The sequence below is a fragment of the Xenopus laevis genome, chromosome 9_10S (assembly GCF_017654675.1).
Source record: "Xenopus laevis strain J_2021 chromosome 9_10S, Xenopus_laevis_v10.1, whole genome shotgun sequence".
NCBI classification, from domain to species: Eukaryota; Metazoa; Chordata; class Amphibia; order Anura; family Pipidae; genus Xenopus; species Xenopus laevis.
In genome coordinates this window covers 116,951,351-116,971,843 of record NC_054388.1, presented here as the reverse complement: position 1 = coordinate 116,971,843, position 20,493 = coordinate 116,951,351, and the positions used below count along the sequence as shown (strand labels likewise).

Here is a 20,493-nt window from a genome sequence, read left to right as displayed (position 1 = left end):
ATTCAGTGCTGCCCTCTCGTCAGATAGGTTGTACCTATGCCCGTACTGCAATCCGCAACACGTTGTGTCTGGAGCCTGTACAGAACTACTACTAATGCCGTGGAGATAACGGTCTGATTTTCTAGCGGACCCGAGGTAGTATAGTGAGAAGAGGGAGGATTGCGTTGGATCAAACTCCCCCTCGAAGTGTCATGGCATCCAATCTAGATGCCAATGTATCTAGGCAGCCAGTGAGAATCCTGGAAGTCGTCTGTTGGCATTGAAACCCGGTAGATATATCTGAGACTGTCCCCCGCGATTCGCAGGTTCCGAGAATGCTTCTGGTTAAAGCTCCGCTTCACTTGGATATACCTGGTTTCGTCTGAGGAAGTTTGCTACAATGTCGGGCATTCGTAGCATGTGTATAGCTGATAGTCTTACAAGCTTCCTTCCACCCAAGCTCAGGCTTTGTCCACTGCTGCTAGTGCTTCTCTGCTGCCCGTTTCTGCTTGTAATTGATGTAGACTACAATGGTGACGTCTTTGCTGCAGACATACACCAGTTTTGTTTGTAACCGATGTGCCCATATGTTTAGTGCTAGTTGTACAGCTCGTAACGGCAAGGTATTGATTGTCAGCATGAGCTCTTCTGGATACCTGCGCGGACAGGTTGTTCTATATTGCAATTCCGGTCTTGCAGACTGGCACATGTGGGTATCACAGTCCATTTGAAGACTGCCCTATGGTTAGGTTGTTTGGCTGTAACCATTACTGGAGAGCCGTTCTAGTAGAAACAGGTTGATGATTCTGGACAGAGGATCCCCTTTTTCATGGTGATTCATTTTGTCTGAAGAGGACGCAAGTGTATCTATGCGAATGGAACCGCTTCTCTGGTCAAGACCATTGGCCCCAGCTCTCTCATTACGAAGAGACTTGTTGGTCTCTGAATGGAAAAAAACAGTGAAAACGATTTGACGTCTGACCCTGTCCTGTTTGTCCCATGGGAAACATAGCGACTGTGTAAATGTGTTGTGGACATGGTATCTGGGAGCTGGGTTGTAAGTTGGATTCTTTACCGCTTGATAGCCCACTGGACTTCCTGAGCATGGTTCGGATACCGAGCCTTCCTGGCCTTGTCTTCCGACCTGGTCTTGAATAAAGATCGTCCAGGTGTGGGTGACAGAACTCCCCTGCAGTCGCAAGGTTTCTGCAGATCTTGCCATCAGAATAAGAAGAGAGTCAAAACTGTAGTGCTACCAACCGGTAGTGGCGATTCGCGAGGAAAATCGAATATCCCTCTGGTGAGATGGCCATATGGGAACGTGCAGATAAACCCCCTGGATGTCTACTGACATCATTAGTTGCATTGAATCAGTTATTGTAGGGTTTCCATTTTGGAACGCATGAGCTTGTTCAATTGTTTGAAGCCGAACCACAGTTGGGAACTATGAAGCGTTGGTGTTACACCACCAGATTTCTTCGGCTGTGGTACCTGTACAATAGTTCTAGACTGCTCCATCCTGGCAATAAGTTTAAAGAGGGGGAGGCGGGGTGCGATGGCCCTCCTGGTAAATGAATTTCCGGGAGGGGTGGGGTTTAGGGATGTGACGTCTAGGAGTTATCCTTCTGTCACCCTTTGTTGACTCATGCAACCAAGGAATGAAGGCTTCGATCTTCTAGATGGTCGGTTGTTATGGAAGTAACTTGCCCCATATCTGTTCCCCCGATTTTGAAGGAGATGCCCCGTCGTGAAGTAGTCTTGTTCTCTGAGTACTTGAATGCACCTTGGCCACAACAATTTTGACGCTTAGCCGATCCTGGAAATCTGGATCTAGGTTGGGCCAGGAGGGTAGTTCGCCTGTAAATTGAGCAATGATTTACGCAAGTTCTTCTCCACATAACCATTGCCCTAGGACTGAAAATGACAGATGTCTTTGAACGGGGGTCTGCTTGAGCAGTTTTTGATGCACAGGTTCTTCCCACAGCAACAGACAGAACCAAATGCGGGCCATATTTTGAGAAGTATCTAAGGAGGTAACACCTAGATAAATCAATGCATCTGCTGTTTCCTGAGTGGCTTACAGATCACTTCTCAGTACTCCCTTCTCAGAATCCTTCATTGTAGTGCTGACACGAAGATAATTTGCTCTTAACAGCATTTTAACCGTTTAACTGCCGGGTCCCTGATGCTGCCGCCTTTAGTTATTGGCACGTGGTAATTTTTACAGTCTGGATTCCGGATTATCTATACGGAGCCTTCGTATTGCCAAGGGATCTGGCTACTTGCCTACCAGTTCCTTTGGAAATGGATATTACAACTTCATTTTAGCTCGGAATTTTCTCTCTCAGGAGCATTACATTCCTCTTGCAGTAGACTGTTTATGAGAGACTTAGAATCTCAAACACACCTTTATGATTCCGTCAATTTCAAATTGACTCTCTCTTTCCTTACTCGCATCATGAATTTATATTTCCCTACCAGAATTATTGGAAGGTGAAGTTTTTCCCCCACAGGGAAAATGCCCAGTCAGGAATTGACCTGACTGATAATTACGGTGAAGTCATCCTAGGGTTAGTTCATGTGCTACCTGATGACTAATGACTGCCAGTCTTTTCCTAAATTTACAGCAAAAAACAGGCAATCCTTGTCGTGATGCTAAGGAATTAGGGAGGTGACTTGCCAAAAGAATCTTATGGTGATACAACATAGCTGCCTCCCGGTTCCTGTATATAGTCTTTAGTGGAATACCTTGATTGGTACTGCTACTGGACTGGGGTTGCTATCTGAAGCAGATTTGGCCCCTTGCCCCACTGAACAGCACCGCACATGCAATAACCACCCGTGCTGTGGGGGGTACTCTCTCTCCTCCCCCGGCTTAGCTGCAGCCCACTGGCCTACCTGCTGTCATTTGTGGGCCCCTGCTGGTGATCATGCATGTATGAGTTGAATAACTGATGCTGGTACAGGAGAGCCTTAGGCACTGCGGATTTGACCTTTTTTGCACCGCCAGAACGTGCTCGGTATCTTTGTGGCAGTAGCTGCATAGCCAAAACACCCCCATGCAGCTCGCAGCCGACGTACACCGCTATTTTTACAAAATGGCCGCTGGAACGCATTTGCGTTCCAGCAGCGCGTGCGGCAGTGCAAATGGCGCCGGACTCTCAGACCCTCCAGAGTAAAGGACCTCACCTCAGCCTCCTTTTCTGCCGATATGAATGCTAGCAGCGCATTTGTTTACCGACCGGTAAATATGCAGGAAGCAGCCGCTCTGCGCCGCTATTATTTCAAAATGGCCGATGGAACGCATATGCGTTCCAGCGGCGCGCGGCAATGCATAATGGCGCGGAACGCTAAGTCTCTCCAGAATGAAGACGCTCACCTCGCCTCCTCTCCTGGCGATATGAATGCTAGCAGCGCATTCGGTTACTGACCGGCATGATGCAGGAAGCCATCCAGGAGAGGTAATAGCCGGCACTGAGGGACCAGTTGAGCGCTGTTCCGTGGATGGAAGGAGACAGACATGTTGGTCCTCCGTCACCTGAAGTGAGGTTTAACCCGCAACCAGGGGAAAACTCTTCGGAGGTGGGTTAGGAGGGAGGGAATTCTGCAGCAGAATAGCACCGCTGGAGCCCTCTGCCCATAGTTACTAAGGGCTACCACCGGCCAGACCCTCTACCCTCCAGTGAGGCGCAGGCAACGTCTGGATGGTCGTTATAGCCTTCAAGGCTAGGATTTGACCCCGGTGTGCTACTCCATGTTGGGGGCTAACTGTAGAAGAGACAGGTAACCCTGCTCTTAGTATCACCCCGGGTGTCAGACAGGGCTGACCGTAGAATCATCTATTCCTAGATAGAGTGCGTAGTCCAACCTCCTGGTAGCAGGACACTGAAACTGAAGGCTAGAGCACAGTGTGCGGGGTTAAGCCCAATAGGGCACGCCCCCTTTAATTTTTATTTAAGTGTCCTGCCTCCTGGAGGATGGAGCTTAACCCCATCGTCCCTGTGTCCCCCTAAGACGACAGAGAAATCCATTTCTCAAAAGAGCAAACAGATTTTTTTATATTCAATTTTGAAATCTGACATGGGGCTAGACATATTGTCATTTTCCCAGCTGCCCCCAGTCATGTGACTTGTGCCTGCACTTTAGGAGAGAAATTCTTTCTGGCAGGCTGCTGTTTTTCCTTCTCAATGTAACTGAATGTGTCTCAGTGGGACCTGGATTTTACTATTGAGTGCTGTTCTTAGATCTACCAGGCAGCTGTTATCTTGTGTTAGGGAGCTGCTATCTGGTTACCTTCCCATTGTTCTGTTGTTTGGCTGCTGGGGGGAAAGGGAGGGGGTGATATCAGTCCAACTTGCAGTACAGCAGTAAAGAGTGATTGAAGTTTATCAGAGCACAAGTCACATGACTGGGGGGCAGCTGGGAAATTGTCAGGTGATCCCACTGGTGTCTAATAAAAGGGCAGCCACGTTTGGGAGTTTTACTTTGAAAGCAGCAAGTAAGTTGCAGGTAAAACGTATTCGTCCCTTTTATAAAATGTATAATGAAACCATAGAATTCTTAATGAATCAGATGAAAATTAAGCGTAGGACTGGCCAGATATGGGATGACTTTGACGTAGTTGTTCAGCTTAAATATATTGCAATATATGGACAAACAATCCCTGTTTTGTTTAAAGGGTAAGGCATTTTTCAGTAGCAGTAGCACAAAATGTCTCTGTCTTAAATATATTGATAATGGGTTGAGTGCAGAGGACTCTTGTAGTTGACTATATGTATTTTGTGGTCACACCCTCATTGCACCCCCGCCTAATGGTTTTATAATTAGTGGTGAGCACAACTTTCCATTGTTTATATATATATATATACACACAATTCATTTTCTATAGATAGTTTATTATATTTGTTTACACAACAATGAATGGCAGAAACACAGGAGTCCACTCCCAGGACTGATGCCAGGGAATAGAAAAAAGGATAAAATAAGGAGGAAAACCAGGAAAACTTAGGAGGAAGTCTAGGAAGGGTTAAATAGCTGAGGAGAAAGGAGTCAGTAAGTAGTTAATGAAGAGATAAGTATTGCAGGCAGGAGAGGAGCGCAGTGTGTGTGAGGTGGATATTAGCAGAGGGAACTCACAGCTCCTTTAGCTCATCTAGTAACCAGTACAACTAACTAGGAGAGAAAGCTCCTCCCTCCAAAGGAAAGCAGAGATCAAACTTACAGAAGGGGAGGAGCTAGTGCAGCTGTAGAGCAGAACGTAGGAAAGTGAAAGTAATTGGTTCCCTGCAAACCATGTGACCTCTCTCCTCCAAACATCACAGGCATGGGCAGAGAGGGGAGGGGCTAGATTATCATGTGGTAGTGCAGGGACGTGGCTTTTCATTACAGAGTGGCTGCCTCCAAGCACACAGGTAATGCTGGGCCTGCTGTTAGACACAGCATGAATGTGTAATGAGCACAAATGGAAGCCCCCATGACTAAATACAAACTAAAATAACTTATGCATGGATTTGTGCATTAACATTTTATTTGCCACACAGTATTTATGGAGGTGTGTTTTTTATAAAAATGCAAAAAGATTCCCTTTAACCCTATACCTGCTGCACTGACACTACAGGAATAAACAAAACATATGGAGCAGGTGAGTAAATTCCCGCCCCTCTGCCTCACGACATGGCAACAGCCAATCAGCTTCAGTAACGTCCCTGACAAGCGCTGATAGGGCGCTATTGCTGTCAGTCTCCTCAGAGTACGGTGCCGCATGTAGTTCAATCTCTTCCTATTGCCAAATAGTGTTTCAGTCCCTAAGAGGTAAAAGCCGTAGATATCGAGGGCTACCGGCATCGGCACTTCGGGCAAGCTTACTACGTCATTTCCTTTCAGGCTCTGAGCCGCTGAGCTCCCTCTGTTGCTTCCGCAGCGGTTGCCATGGATACGGGCGGAACTAGCGTTACTAGGACTCGCCCCACTGCTAGTGACGTCATTTACAGCAGGGCCGCTAAATCCAGCGGCCGAACATTGCCGTTTCCCTCCAGCCAATCAGCGCGCCCTTGGTTACCAGTCTAGCCACACCCTTTTACGCAGGGGAAAAGGTGGGGCGTTTTTCGAACGTTTAGCTCCGGAAAGCCAATCAGATGCCGCTAGATAGGCGTGACGCATGCGCAGTCCGAAGGGTCTGTTCACAAGAGAGCAGGCGCGAAGAGCAGCGTATTGACGTCATTAACCGGCGGCGAGGAAGCACGTGACTTTCTTCTCTAGAGCTCCGCCTACCGCGTCCGCTTCATTTTCTTTACACACAGACACCGATGGGGGACGGAGAAAAGCTAAATATCGACTCCATCATCCAACGCCTCCTGGAGGGTGAGATTCGCACCGTGTGTGGGGAGGTCTGGGGGTAATGTCGCCTTGTCAGAGGCTTTAGTCGCGCGTCATGTTCTCTCTGGAACCCGCTGCTCCTCCTCTCAGGCCTAATGTCTCATTGTCTGACTCACTGATCGTCTCCCTGTGATATTCTCACTAATAGTCTCCCTGTAATACTGATAATAGTCTCACCAGCTACAGCCTCCTAATAGTGACGTCATTTACTCCTGCCCCTCCCCCAGATTTCCCACAATTCCCTCTTCCACCTCTATTTATCTCTATTTATCTCTATTTCTGATGTAATATCGTCATTTACTTTGTAATCTGACCCACGTCTCATGTATCAGTCTGTACCATATCCCTGTATTACTTACTGAGCACCATCCGACCCTTCCTTGTACCTATCTAATGTATCAGCCTGTACCCCTGATTCACTTCCCAGCTCTCCCTGTAACACCCCTTTCCCTCCTCTAATCTCATTGGCTCCCTCCTGTCTGCTGGGAGGAGCTACTGGTGAATAAAGCATCCGACCCTTCCTTGTACCTATCTAATGTATCAGCCTGTACCCCTGATTCACTTCCCAGCTCTCCCTGTAACACCCCTTTCCTCCTCTAATCTCATTGGCTCTCTCCTGTCTGCTGGGAGGAGCTACTGGTGAATAAAGCATCCGACCCTTCCTTGTACCTATCTAATGTATCAGCCTGTACCCCTGATTCACTTCCCAGCTCTCCCTGTAACACCCCTTTCCCTCCTCTAATCTCATTGGCTCCCTCCTGTCTGCTGGGAGGAGCTACTGGTGAATAAAGCATCCGACCCTTCCTTGTACCTATCTAATGTAACAGCCTCTACCCCTAATTCACTTCCCAGCTCACCCCTTTCCCTCCTCTAATCTCATTGGCTCCCTCCTGTCTGCTGGGAGGAGCTACTGGTGAATAAAGCATCCGACCCTTCCTTGTACCTATCTAATGTAACAGCCTCTACCCCTAATTCACTTCCCAGCTCACCCCTTTCCCTCCTCTAATCTCATTGGCTCCCTCCTGTCTGCTGGGAGGAGCTACTGGTGAATAAAGCATCCGACCCTTCCTTGTACCTATCTAATGTAACAGCCTCTACCCCTAATTCACTTCCCAGCTCACCCCTTTCCCTCCTCTAATCTCATTGGCTCCCTCCTGTCTGCTGGGAGGAGCTACTGGTGAATAAAGCATCCGACCCTTCCTTGTACCTATCTAATGTATCAGCCTGTACCCCTGATTCACTTCCCAGCTCTCCCTGTAACACCCCTTTCCCTCCTCTAATCTCATTGGCTCCCTCCTGTCTGCTGGGAGGAGCTACTGGTGAATAAAGCATCCGACCCTTCCTTGTACCTATCTAATGTATCAGCCTGTACCCCTGATTCACTTCCCAGCTCTCCCTGTAACACCCCTTTCCCTCCTCTAATCTCATTGGCTCCCTCCTGTCTGCTGGGAGGAGCTACTGGTGAATAAAGCATCCGACCCTTCCTTGTACCTATCTAATGTATCAGCCTGTACCCCTGATTCACTTCCCAGCTCTCCCTGTAACACCCCTTTCCCTCCTCTAATCTCATTGGCTCCCTCCTGTCTGCTGGGAGGAGCTACTGGTGAATAAAGCATCCGACCCTTCCTTGTACCTATCTAATGTATCAGCCTGTACCCCTGATTCACTTCCCAGCTCTCCCTGTAACACCCCTTTCCCTCCTCTAATCTCATTGGCTCCCTCCTGTCTGCTGGGAGGAGCTACTGGTGAATAAAGCATCCGACCCTTCCTTGTACCTATCTAATGTATCAGCCTGTACCCCTGATTCACTTCCCAGCTCTCCCTGTAACACCCCTTTCCCTCCTCTAATCTCATTGGCTCCCTCCTGTCTGCTGGGAGGAGCTACTGGTGAATAAAGCATCCGACCCTTCCTTGTACCTATCTAATGTATCAGCCTGTACCTCTGATTCACTTCCCAGCTCTCCCTGTAACACCCCTTTCCCTCCTCTAATCTCATTGGCTCCGTCTCCATTATGGATTTGCCTAGTGCAGTCCCATTAAGGGTATAAGTGGATATTGTTACATCCCAGGTGCAGGACTTTACATTTATCAACATTGAATCTCATTTGCCACTTAGCTGCCCAGATTGCCAGTTAGTCAAGATCCTGTTGCAAGTGCCACATCCTGGATGGAATTAATTGGGCTGATAGTTTTGTCTCATCTGCAAACACTGATACATTTACATGAAATTAGTGTGACATGACGTTTCCTTCATAAAGTCACAAAAAGGATTCCTGGTTCTGCAGCCTCTCCAGGCAAATAGTGTGGTGTCCGGAGAAGAGGTCGGCACCTCTCCAATATACATAGAGACGAAAATTCACCAGACACTGAACAGCCAGTGAAGTGGGTCGGACCCCGCGTGTTTATTCAAGTCTTGTGATGTAACGTTTGGGGGACGGGTCCCTTGGTCAGACAAGTAGCGAGTACTCACCATAAATACCCTCAGAATTACATACACTTATCACATGATGGCAAATTCATTCCCAATACAAAACCTAACATATTTGTCAAAAACGTTGCTTTACTAATACCCCTCTGTATATTATGCCATATAAACCCACATGATCCAGAAAACTCGTTCATACAAACATGGTGAAGAAAAACATTTTAAAAAACATTTTTTGAAGAAAAGGTGGATAAAAGTTCTGTGATCCGCACAAATGTGAAAAATGTGCAGTATTGGTCTTCTTGTCCTTTAATGCTTCGATCAACCTGTTAATGTAAGAGACATATTTCCTAAAGTTAAAACATTTGTACATATCAGAACAAGGAGAAAATTCAGCAGCAGAAAAAACTACTGAAGAAAAAAAAGACTTCTTTATCCGTAGGTGAAAGCTTTCCCTGGTCTTAATCACGTTCACTGAAACAATGTAGAGGAGATAAGACACATGGTAACTACAAAGAATTAAGCAACAAGAATTGATACAAATTCCAATAAAAAAAGAATCATCTAACTTCAGATGTATAAAATTAACTAAAAAAGAGGGGATCTGACTTCCATCAGAATTCAAATTTTTGTATAGGAGAAAAGAAAGAAAGTGTCCCCGTCTTCTTAATCAGAAAACATACAAAAAGTTATATATTATCACTGTGTGATTTGATTTCACTTAAACCATGTGGTCTCCAGTATCTATAGATTCCCCCTTAATAATTAATCCCACAAAGTGCTAGTGCTTAACCTCAATAAAATAAAAATAGTAATAAAATTAATTAATAAAACCATTAATTTTCCTTTTATATATTGTGTATATTTAGTCATTTCTAACTCATAAATGATTCATTTAACATTAATTGATGAATTCCTAACAACCCGCTAAAACACCAATAAGGGGATAAAGTGCCACCAGATTGTGATTAATTCACATATAAATTAAAGTGCAATTATAAATATCTCTGATTCCAAGAAAAGGAAATTGGTAGACATGTTATAGTGATGTGGGCGCTTCTCTCTGCTCAGACTATAGGAGATTCCTATCTGTATTCTTGTTCTACTGATTTCACTAGAAGTGCTCTGGAATTTGTGTGTTTGTTAGACAAGAAAGCTTCTCAATCCAGTTAGTTAAAATAGAATTGAGAGCACAGTCCCAGAAGCCCTGACTTCTCCTCCTTTGTGGGGTCCCGCAGTTAGTAAAATAATCAGCTAGACAATACGGGACTTCTCCACCCACCTACCAATTTCCTTTTCTTACCTTTTCTTGGAATCAGAGATATTTATAATTGCACTTTAATTTATATGTGAATTAATCATAATCTGGTGGCACTTTATCCCCTTATTGGTGTTTTAGCGGGTTGTTAGGAATTCATCAATTAATGTTAAATGAATCATTTGAGTTAGAAATGACTAAATATACACAATATATAAAAGGAAAATAAATTGTTTCCTAAGTTGTACCCAATTTAATGCTAATTTATTGAGGTTAAGCACTAGCACTTTGTGGGATGAATTATTAAGGGGGGAATCTTTTTGTATTTTTTCTGATTAAGAAGACGGGGATACTTTCTTTTCTCCTATACAAAAACAAGAATTGGTACAAAGTGACATTACAGGTAAGAGTTGAAGTTGTGGTGGTTTTGTCTGTAGCAGTTCTATCCAGAATCCGTCCCTCTATAATAACTTTATTTTACTAATAAAATTGCTGCCATGGACCTTTTCTAAGATTTGCCATGTCAATTGGGGAAACCCTATCCCCTGTTCATGAAAATGTTGTGCCAGTGTAGTTTCCTTTCTTTGTCTGCCCCCCTCTTTCTCCCTCTGTGTATAGTTACGGATAACAGATTTGTGCTGATTTAGACGTATTTATCCTTCTGCCTGTCTGACCGGTGTACACCAACCCACAGGGGCATTTAATACACAGGTTAGTACAGTCACAAGTACAGAAACCTGTAGCCTTATGTTTTCTTCCTTTAAGGGGATGTTGGACACAGTCACCCTGTAAGGAAACGTTCCACTGGTTTTTGGGGGTTCCAAATTACTTTCTATTTGTCTTAATTTTTTCTTATTAAGATGGTCCCTTATGCTTCTCCCTCTTTTATACGAAAATAATGGTAACTGGGTAAACAATTTCCCATATTTAGGGTCAGATTTTAAACCCCCCCCAGTATTTAATTACTGTTTTGCATTAGTATGACATAATGAATGGGATCCTTCCTTGTCCTTTAACCCCCCTTTATACTCCTCTCTAGAGTTTTCTCCTCTTTCATTCACCTACAGTAAAGTAGTCGTTTTTTTCTTTAGTAGTTTTTGCTGCTGGTAAATTTTCTACTCATTTGATATGTACAAATGTTTTTAACTTTAGGAAATATGTCTCTTACATTAACAGGTTGATCGAAGCATTAAAGGACAAGAAGACAAATACTGCACATTTTTCACATTTGTGCGGATCACAGAACTTTTATTCACATTTTCTTTAAAAAATGTTTTTCTTCACCATGTTTGTATGAACGAGTTTTGGGGATAATGTGGGTTTATATGGCATAATATACAGAGGGGTATTAGTAAAGCAATGTTTTTGACAAATATGTTAGGTTTTGTATTGGGAATGAATTTGCCATCATGTGATAAGTGTATGTAATTATGAGGGTATTTATGGTGAGTACTCGCTACTTTGTATGTCTGACCAAGGGGCCCGTCCCCCAAACGTTACATCACAAGACTTGAATAAACACGCGGGGTCCGACCCACTTCACTGGCTGTTCAGTGTCTGGTGAATTTTTGTCTCTATCCTTCATAAAGCCATGCTGATTGCTGCTCATAATGACATTCACTAGAACATTTTCAATTTGATCCCTTAACAAGCCTTTAAAACAGTTCTGTCCAATTGGCGGCTCGCAACCCCCCATTCTGTGCCCCCCACATGCTGTGTCTGATTACCATATGTAACATATAGAAGGTATCACTACAGACATTAACTGACCCCTGTATTGTCTAAACCTCAAATTCACACTAATCCCCTGTACTGTTCTACCTGAGACCCCTCTATTGTTTCTATCCTAAAGCCCCTGTACTGTTCTACCTGAGACCCCTCTATTGTTTATATCCTAAAGCCCCTGTACTGTTCTACCTGAGACCCCTCTATTGTTTCTATCCTAAAGCCCCTGTACTGTTCTACCTGAGACCCCTCTATTGTTTCTATCCTAAAGCCCCTGTACTGTTCTACCTGAGACCCCTCTATTGTTTCTATCCTAAAGCCCCTGTATTGTTCTACCTGAGACCCCTCTATTGTTTCTATCCTAAAGCCCCTGTACTGTTCTACCTGAGACCCCTCTATTGTTTCTATCCTAAAGCCCCTGTACTGTTCTACCTGAGACCCCTCTATTGTTTCTATCCTAAAGCCCCTGTACTGTTCTACCTGAGACCCCTCTAATTGTTTCTATCCTAAAGCCCCTGTACTGTTCTACCTGAGACCCCTCTAATTGTTTCTATCCTAAAGCCCCTGTACTGTTCTACCTGAGACCCCTCTATTGTTTCTATCCTAAAGCCCCTGTACTGTTCTACCTGAGACCCCTCTATTGTTTCTATCCTAAAGCCCCTGTACTGTTCTACCTGAGACCCCTCTATTGTTTCTATCCTAAAGCCCCTGTACTGTTCTACCTGAGACCCCTCTAATTGTTTCTATCCTAAAGCCCCTGTACTGTTCTACCTGAGACCCCTCTAATTGTTTCTATCCTAAAGCCCCTGTACTGTTCTACCTGAGACCCCTCTATTGTTTCTATCCTAAAGCCCCTGTACTGTTCTACCTGAGACCCCTCTATTGTTTCTATCCTAAAGCCCCTGTACTGTTCTACCTGAGACCCCTCTATTGTTTCTATCCTAAAGCCCCTGTACTGTTCTACCTGAGACCCCTCTATTGTTTCTATCCTAAAGCCCCTGTACTGTTCTACCTGAGACCCCTCTATTGTTTCTATCCTAAAGCCCCTGTACTGTTCTACCTGAGACCCCTCTATTGTTTATATCCTAAAGCCCCTGTACTGTTCTACCTGAGACCCCTCTATTGTTTATATCCTAAAGCCCCTGTACTGGTCTACCTGAGACCCCTCTATTGTTTCTATCCTAAAGCCCCTGTACTGTTCTACCTGAGACCCCTCTATTGTTTCTATCCTAAAGCCCCTGTACTGTTCTACCTGAGACCCCTCTATTGTTTCTATCCTAAAGCCCCTGTATTGTTCTACCTGAGACCCCTCTATTGTTTCTATCCTAAAGCCCCTGTACTGTTCTACCTGAGACCCCTCTATTGTTTCTATCCTAAAGCCCCTGTACTGTTCTACCTGAGACCCCTCTATTGTTTCTATCCTAAAGCCCCTGTACTGTTCTACCTGAGACCCCTCTAATTGTTTCTATCCTAAAGCCCCTGTACTGTTCTACCTGAGACCCCTCTAATTGTTTCTATCCTAAAGCCCCTGTACTGTTCTACCTGAGACCCCTCTATTGTTTCTATCCTAAAGCCCCTGTACTGTTCTACCTGAGACCCCTCTATTGTTTCTATCCTAAAGCCCCTGTACTGTTCTACCTGAGACCCCTCTATTGTTTCTATCCTAAAGCCCCTGTACTGTTCTACCTGAGACCCCTCTAATTGTTTCTATCCTAAAGCCCCTGTACTGTTCTACCTGAGACCCCTCTAATTGTTTCTATCCTAAAGCCCCTGTACTGTTCTACCTGAGACCCCTCTATTGTTTCTATCCTAAAGCCCCTGTACTGTTCTACCTGAGACCCCTCTATTGTTTCTATCCTAAAGCCCCTGTACTGTTCTACCTGAGACCCCTCTATTGTTTCTATCCTAAAGCCCCTGTACTGTTCTACCTGAGACCCCTCTATTGTTTCTATCCTAAAGCCCCTGTACTGTTCTACCTGAGACCCCTCTAATTGTTTCTATCCTAAAGCCCCTGTACTGTTCTACCTGAGACCCCTCTAATTGTTTCTATCCTAAAGCCCCTGTACTGTTCTACCTGAGACCCCTCTATTGTTTCTATCCTAAAGCCCCTGTACTGTTCTACCTGAGACCCCTCTATTGTTTATATCCTAAAGCCCCTGTACTGTTCTACCTGAGACCCCTCTATTGTTTATATCCTAAAGCCCCTGTACTGTTCTACCTGAGACCCCTCTATTGTTTTATACAAAATGCTAATGGGGCCCCAGCACTGTGTCACTGTATGTAGTACATATTAGACTGAGAGCTTTCCCTGTCTCCTGCTCTCTTCTGCCTTCCCTCCCTGTGTGTGCCATTCTCTACTTGCCCAGTGCTGCTTGTGTGTGCCATTCTCTACTTGCCCAGTGCTGCTTGTGTGTGCCATTCTCTACTTGCCCAGTGCTGCTTGTGTGTGCCATTCTCTGCTTGCCCAGTGCTGCTTGTGTGTGCCATTCTCTGCTTGCCCAGTGTTGCTTGTGTGTGCCATTCTCTGCTTGCCCAGTGGTGCTTGTGTGTGCCATTCTCTGCTTGCCCAGTGTTGCTTGTGTGTGCCATTCTCTGCTTGCCCAGTGGTGCTTGTGTGTGCCATTCTCTGCTTGCCCAGTGTTGCTTGTGTGTGCCATTCTCTGCTTGCCCAGTGCTGCTTGTGTGTGCCATTCTCTACTTGCCCAGTGCTGCTTGTGTGTGCCATTCTCTGCTTGCCCAGTGCTGCTTGTGTGTGCCATTCTCTGCTTGCCCAGTGTTGCTTGTGTGTGCCATTCTCTGCTTGCCCAGTGGTGCTTGTGTGTGCCATTCTCTGCTTGCCCAGTGCTGCTTGTGTGTGCCATTCTCTGCTTGCCCTACACTACCTGTGGGATATAAGTCTGTTAGGGGTTAGTTCTTGGGGTTGTTAGCATATGGAAATTGTAGTTAAGGGCCCCTAAGGTGTTTAATCATGTGTTGGGGGGTTCCTGTATTATCCACAGGGGAGGATGAGACATATGGATTTAAGGGGATATTTTAACATGACTTCAATGTCTCATATGAGAGATGAGGGATTTCCCTGCAGTGAGCACCAACCATTTGGTTTTTTTTTGGTGTGTTACCATAGTTACCATGTGGATATGATCTTAAAAGTTCTTGTGGTAACATGGGTGTGGTTTAAAAGGGGAGTGGCCAACACTGACTTCTTTTATTGGCCCTCCACCACATAGGCCAGTAACATTTTAGCCCTCGGTACCACAGAAGTTGGACAGCACTGCTTTAAAGGACCAGTAACATCAAAAAAAAATTACTTTTTTTTTTTTGTTGTAGTATACATCAAAAAATAAACACCAACACAAATGAAACGTTTAAATTGCAAAGCCTTTATTAGAAAATAACTTAGTGAAACGACACTTCTGCTCTTCTTGAGAAAAGGCGACAGGGCGACCATGGATTGTGCAGCAGTTGATTTCTCCTCCCTGGTTATGTCTCCGGGCTGCTCTGCCGGCAAGATCGGGGCAGCACTTCCAAGCGATGTCTTTGTTTTCTTTTTTTCGGTCACATGTCGTATCCCACAGCCCTGCGCTAATTCATTACTCTGTTTCTGTGCCCGGCTGGACTGGCGATATCCCAAGTAAAACCGTTATACTAAAACGTACTTCTCCAGTGTGCAGTAGGTCTCGCTGTCTCGCACAAAGCGCTCCGTTCTCATCCAGGTACTGACTGTGAGACAGACTGTCTGCCACTCTCGGGATGTACTGGTCAAGGATGTGGCTCCCACAGCCCACACATACGGCCACACCGTGTCTTATAAAACGGTTTTACTTTGGATATAGCCAGCCCACGCAGACACAGACATCGTTATAAATTGGCGCAGCACTGAAACAGCGATGGAGGGAATAAGATTTTGTTTGGCGGAGGAGGGAGACGGGACAGTGCAGGGGCTGGGGGGTGCGGGAAGAAAAACAGTCTGTGAGAGACGGAAGAGCAATGCTGGGAAGTGGGGAGCAACTGGCAGGCGACGTGGGCTGTGGGATACGACATGTGCCCGCACAACAAAAACCAATACATCTCTTAGAAGTGCTGCCCCAATTTTGCCAGCATAGCGGCCAGGATAGATAACCAGGGAGCAGAAATCAACTGCTACACAATGGATGGTCACCTTTTCTCAAGAAGAGCAGATGTGTAGTTTCAGTAAGTAGGCTTTGCAATTTAAAAGTTTAATTTGTGTTGGTGTTTATTTTTCCATGTATATGAACGTGTTTTTAAAACAATTTTTTTGATGTTACTGGTCCTTTAAATGATTTGCCCACCACAGATGTCAGACTTACTGGCCTATAATTGCCAGGCTGAGATCGTAATCCCTTTTTAAATATTGGAATAACTTCAGCTTTTCTCCAATCCATAGGCACCATACCAGATGACAGTGAATCTGAGAAAATCAGAAATAAGGGCTGGTCTAAAACTGAACTAAGCTCTCTTAGAACCCGGGGGTGTATGCCATCAGGCCCTGGAGCCTTGTTTACATTCACTTGTATTAAAGCTTTATGAATCATATCCTCAGTCAGTCACTGACTAGATTGATCTGATGTAGGTAGAAAGGGGGGGACAGATATAAATATACATGTATTATTGTTGCACACGGCTCATTCCTCAGATTGATAGGGACCCCAATACTGTGTTTGTGCGATATTAAAGGGGAAATATCTCTCCTCCCCTGTGTGACATGAGAAAAGGTGTAGCCGATATAGATGTACATGTATTATTGTTACACACACAGCTCATTCCTCAGATTTATAGCAACCCCAATACTGTGTCTGTGATATTAAAGGGGAAATATCCCTCTGGTTTGAGAGGGGGCACATTCATCTGATCTTCTCCTGTCTCTATGTTGGTACATGTGGGGGGTAGTGGCTCTGCAGGATGGGGGCCCCTATTCGTGGGCCCTTGTTTATCAGTGCATCTCAGGTGTCCGACCTCATACTAACTGCCAGTTCTCCCATAACAGTAAAAGGCTGCCGTCCTGGGAAGAATGTTCAGCTGGCGGAGAATGAGATCCGGGGCCTGTGCCTGAAATCCCGCGAGATCTTCCTCAGTCAGCCAATCCTGCTGGAGCTGGAGGCGCCGCTGAAGATCTGCGGTGAGTTGGGCCCTTGGAGGTGGGGCTCTTGGAGGCGTGGCTTGAGTATCAGTGTAGATCTGATTGGTTCCTTCTCTCCCCAGGAGATGTGCACGGTCAGTACTACGACCTGCTGCGACTGTTCGAGTATGGCGGCTTCCCCCCCGAGAGCAACTACCTGTTCCTGGGAGATTACGTGGATCGGGGGAAGCAGTCGCTGGAGACCATCTGCCTGCTGCTCGCCTACAAGATAAAGTACCCCGAGAACTTCTTCCTGCTGAGAGGCAACCACGAGTGCGCCAGCATCAACCGCATCTACGGCTTCTACGATGAGTGTACGGAGGGGTCACATAGGAATCGCCTAGATATGAAAGGGCGGGGTCACATAGGAATGGACTGGATATGAAGGGGCGGGGTCACATAGGAATGGACTGGATATGCAGGGGCGGGGTCACATAGGAATGGCCTGGATATGAAGGGGCGGGGTCACATAGGAATGGCCTGGATATGAAGGGGCGGGGTCACATAGGAATGGCCTGGATATGAAGGGGCGGGGTCACATAGGAATAGACTGGATATGAAGGGGCGGGGTCACATAGGAATTTACTGGATATGAAGGGGCGGGGTCACATAGGAATGTCCAGTTATCAGTATTGAACCAATGAGATGATAGACAATGCTGGGAGGTACCAGAAACAGGCCCGGGCTCACAGTGAGTGTCTCCCCCTGCAGGTAAGCGTCGGTACAACATCAAGCTGTGGAAAACCTTCACTGACTGCTTTAACTGCTTGCCTGTAGCTGCCATTGTGGATGAGAAGATCTTCTGCTGCCACGGAGGTGAGACTGGCACATTTCTCTTTGGGAGGGGGGGGCCCCTGATATAATGTGGGGGTGGCCCTTGGCATGTTGCACAGGTGAGGCCCCCCTATATCAGCTCAGGGTGTAACACTAGGTTTCTATTTCCAATAATTCTCTGTACTTTGTACATTACAGTGCAGGGAGGCCTCACTAGTGGAACAGAGTGATGTCACGAGGGGCGGGACTATTTCCCATTACCTGGCTAGTCTAATCTAGTTATACAGGTGTGACCAGTCTGAGCGGCTGGTGCTGATTGGCTGTCACTCATACACTGTGTGTGTTTCAGGTCTCTCCCCTGACCTACAGTCCATGGAGCAAGTGAGGAGGATCTTACGTCCCACTGATGTCCCAGACCAGGGGCTCCTGTGTGACCTGCTGTGGTCTGACCCAGACAAGGACGTGCTGGGCTGGGGGGAGAATGACCGGGGGGTCTCCTTCACCTTTGGGGCCGATGTAGTGGCAAAGTTTCTTCATAAACATGACCTGGACCTCATCTGCCGAGCCCACCAGGTAAGTCTGCTCAATATCTCCTTTACTAAGCCCCTCCCACCATAGTGTGCACACAGGTAAGTCTGCTCAATATCCCCTTTACTAAGCCCCTCCCACCATAGTGTGCACACAGGTAGGTCTGCTCAATATCCCCTTTACTAAGCCCCTCCCTCCATAGTGTGCACACAGGTAAGTCTGCTCAATATCCCCTTTACTAAGCCCCTCCCTCCATAGTGTGCACACAGGTAAGTCTGCTTAATATCCCCTTTACTAAGCCCCTCCCTCCATAGTGAGCACACAGGTAAGTCTGCTTAATATCCCCTTTACTAAGCCCCTCCCTCCATAGTGTGCACACAGGTAAGTCTGCTTAATATCCCCTTTACTAAGCCCCTCCCTCCATAGTGAGCACACAGGTAAGTCTGCTCAACATCCCCTTTACTAAGCCCCTCCCTCGTGTGCATCATGTGACAGGTGGGTGGAGCCTGTTTGTACAAGTGTAGGGTGAGTAATTGCCCATGTGTGACCCCCGGCTGTTCCCGGCAGGTGGTAGAAGACGGTTACGAGTTTTTCGCTAAGCGCCAGTTGGTGACGCTCTTCTCGGCCCCCAATTACTGTGGGGAGTTTGACAACGCGGGTTCCATGATGAGTGTGGACGAGTCTCTCATGTGCTCCTTCCAGGTGGGTGTTGGGAGATTCCACTTTCCTTATGACACGGGGGGGTTTATTTGTGACCAAGGTGTTGGGGAGGTAAAACCCTGTATTTTCTCTTCCAGATCTTGAAACCCGCGGATAAGAAACTATTTGCTTATGGGGGAGTCAACCAGAGCCGCCCCATCACCCCCCCACGGAACAAAAACAAACAGTCCAAATGACCCCTCACACACTGACCTCCTTCCTCAGTCTCCCCCAATCTGCACCCACAGAGGGCGGGGCCTGGGGACCTTACTTTTACCTCTCACGGGGGCACCTGCAAATAGAACCACTTCTCTGCCTTAATCTTCCCCCTCCCCCGCCCCATAATTCCTAGAGCCCCTCCCAGTGGTGCCTTATTGCAGTGACATCTCAGGGGTGGGTGTATTGTGTGGGGCACCTCCCTCTTGTGGCATTAACTCCGCCCCCTCTGTACATAGCAACTTGGCTCTCCGTGTGATTGGTTCCTCAGGCTGTCTGTATAGGAATACGCTGAGTCCTGATTGGTGCTTTCATTCTCCCCACGCCCCCTTGTTACCAACTGGGTGCTACAATTAGAGTAGATGCAGGGGTTAATGGCATTTCAAGGGTAACTAAGACTACCCCCTGAATAATATGCTGGAATGGGTGGTTGGCTCAGTAATTGGGCATTGTTACTATTGCACAGGTGCATTGTGGGTGAATGGGTCAGTGCACTCCAATTGCTTCTTGCTCCCCCCACAGAACCCCCATATCACATGACGAGTACAAACCACTAGTGTTACTACTGACCATTCCTGACTGGGGGCGGAGTCACAGGTGGGGGAGGGCTGTTGATAGGCCTGTAGGACTTTGCTGCTACACTTTCTATTGGTTCTTGTCCCGGGGGGCAATCGCTGGCCCCTCACTGGGACCTCTTGTGCTGGGGGGTAAGATTGTTTGCAGCATGGAACTCCTTGTGAAATTGCTAGTGGGGGGGGGGGTGTTGATAATGAGCATGTCGGAGGGAATGGGGGGGCTCTGAATGGGGGTGGGGGGATTTTGTGTGCGTCTTTTCTTCTGTAAGAGCTACGGCTTTTTATTAAACCTTTTTATCTCATTGGAATGGAGCCCAAATGTGTCTGTATTTATTCCTCAGGGGCGGGGCTCTTGTCTGGGGGAGTGACAAAGGGGCGGGGCTCGTGTGTGTGGGGGAGGTGCTTAAGAATGTGATTGTTAGTGGGTCTCCAAACGTGACTCCTGATGCTGTAGCCTCCCCCAGTGTAGGTGCAATGCTGTGTATAGTGATGTGGGGGGGGGACCCTCTTCATACGCCGCTACTTCCTGTACTTTATATGTGACTCTGGGACATCTCCCTAATTCTACTGTGTGATGATAATCCTGTGGCTAATGGAACCCTGGGAATGACTCCTGTTGGCTCTGCTGGGAAAACATTTACTGATGCGCATGTTACATTTCCTGCACTACATGTCACACAAACTCATTTACCATTTCTATTCTATATCCTTCCCACTTCCCCTTTGTATCCTCTTCCCACTTTATATCCTTCCCCTTCCTGTTTGTAAATCTCCCAATAGACAGAACTGGGTTGTTCCATAC

The 20,493-nt window shown here is 46.5% G+C and overlaps 1 protein-coding gene across 1 annotated transcript; it reads left to right on the top strand.

Moving 5' to 3' along the window:
- Positions 1–6,171: 6,171 nt before the first annotated feature.
- LOC108704179 (serine/threonine-protein phosphatase alpha-2 isoform) lies at positions 6,172–20,003 on the top strand. Its single transcript, XM_041578147.1, has 7 exons — positions 6,172–6,339; positions 16,768–16,899; positions 16,983–17,213; positions 17,611–17,715; positions 18,023–18,246; positions 18,769–18,903; positions 18,999–20,003. The coding sequence occupies exons 1-7, from the start codon at positions 6,285–6,287 to the stop codon at positions 19,095–19,097; spliced, it is 981 nt and encodes a 326-aa protein (XP_041434081.1). The 5' UTR covers positions 6,172–6,284; the 3' UTR covers positions 19,098–20,003.
- The last annotated feature ends 490 nt before the right edge of the window (positions 20,004–20,493 follow it).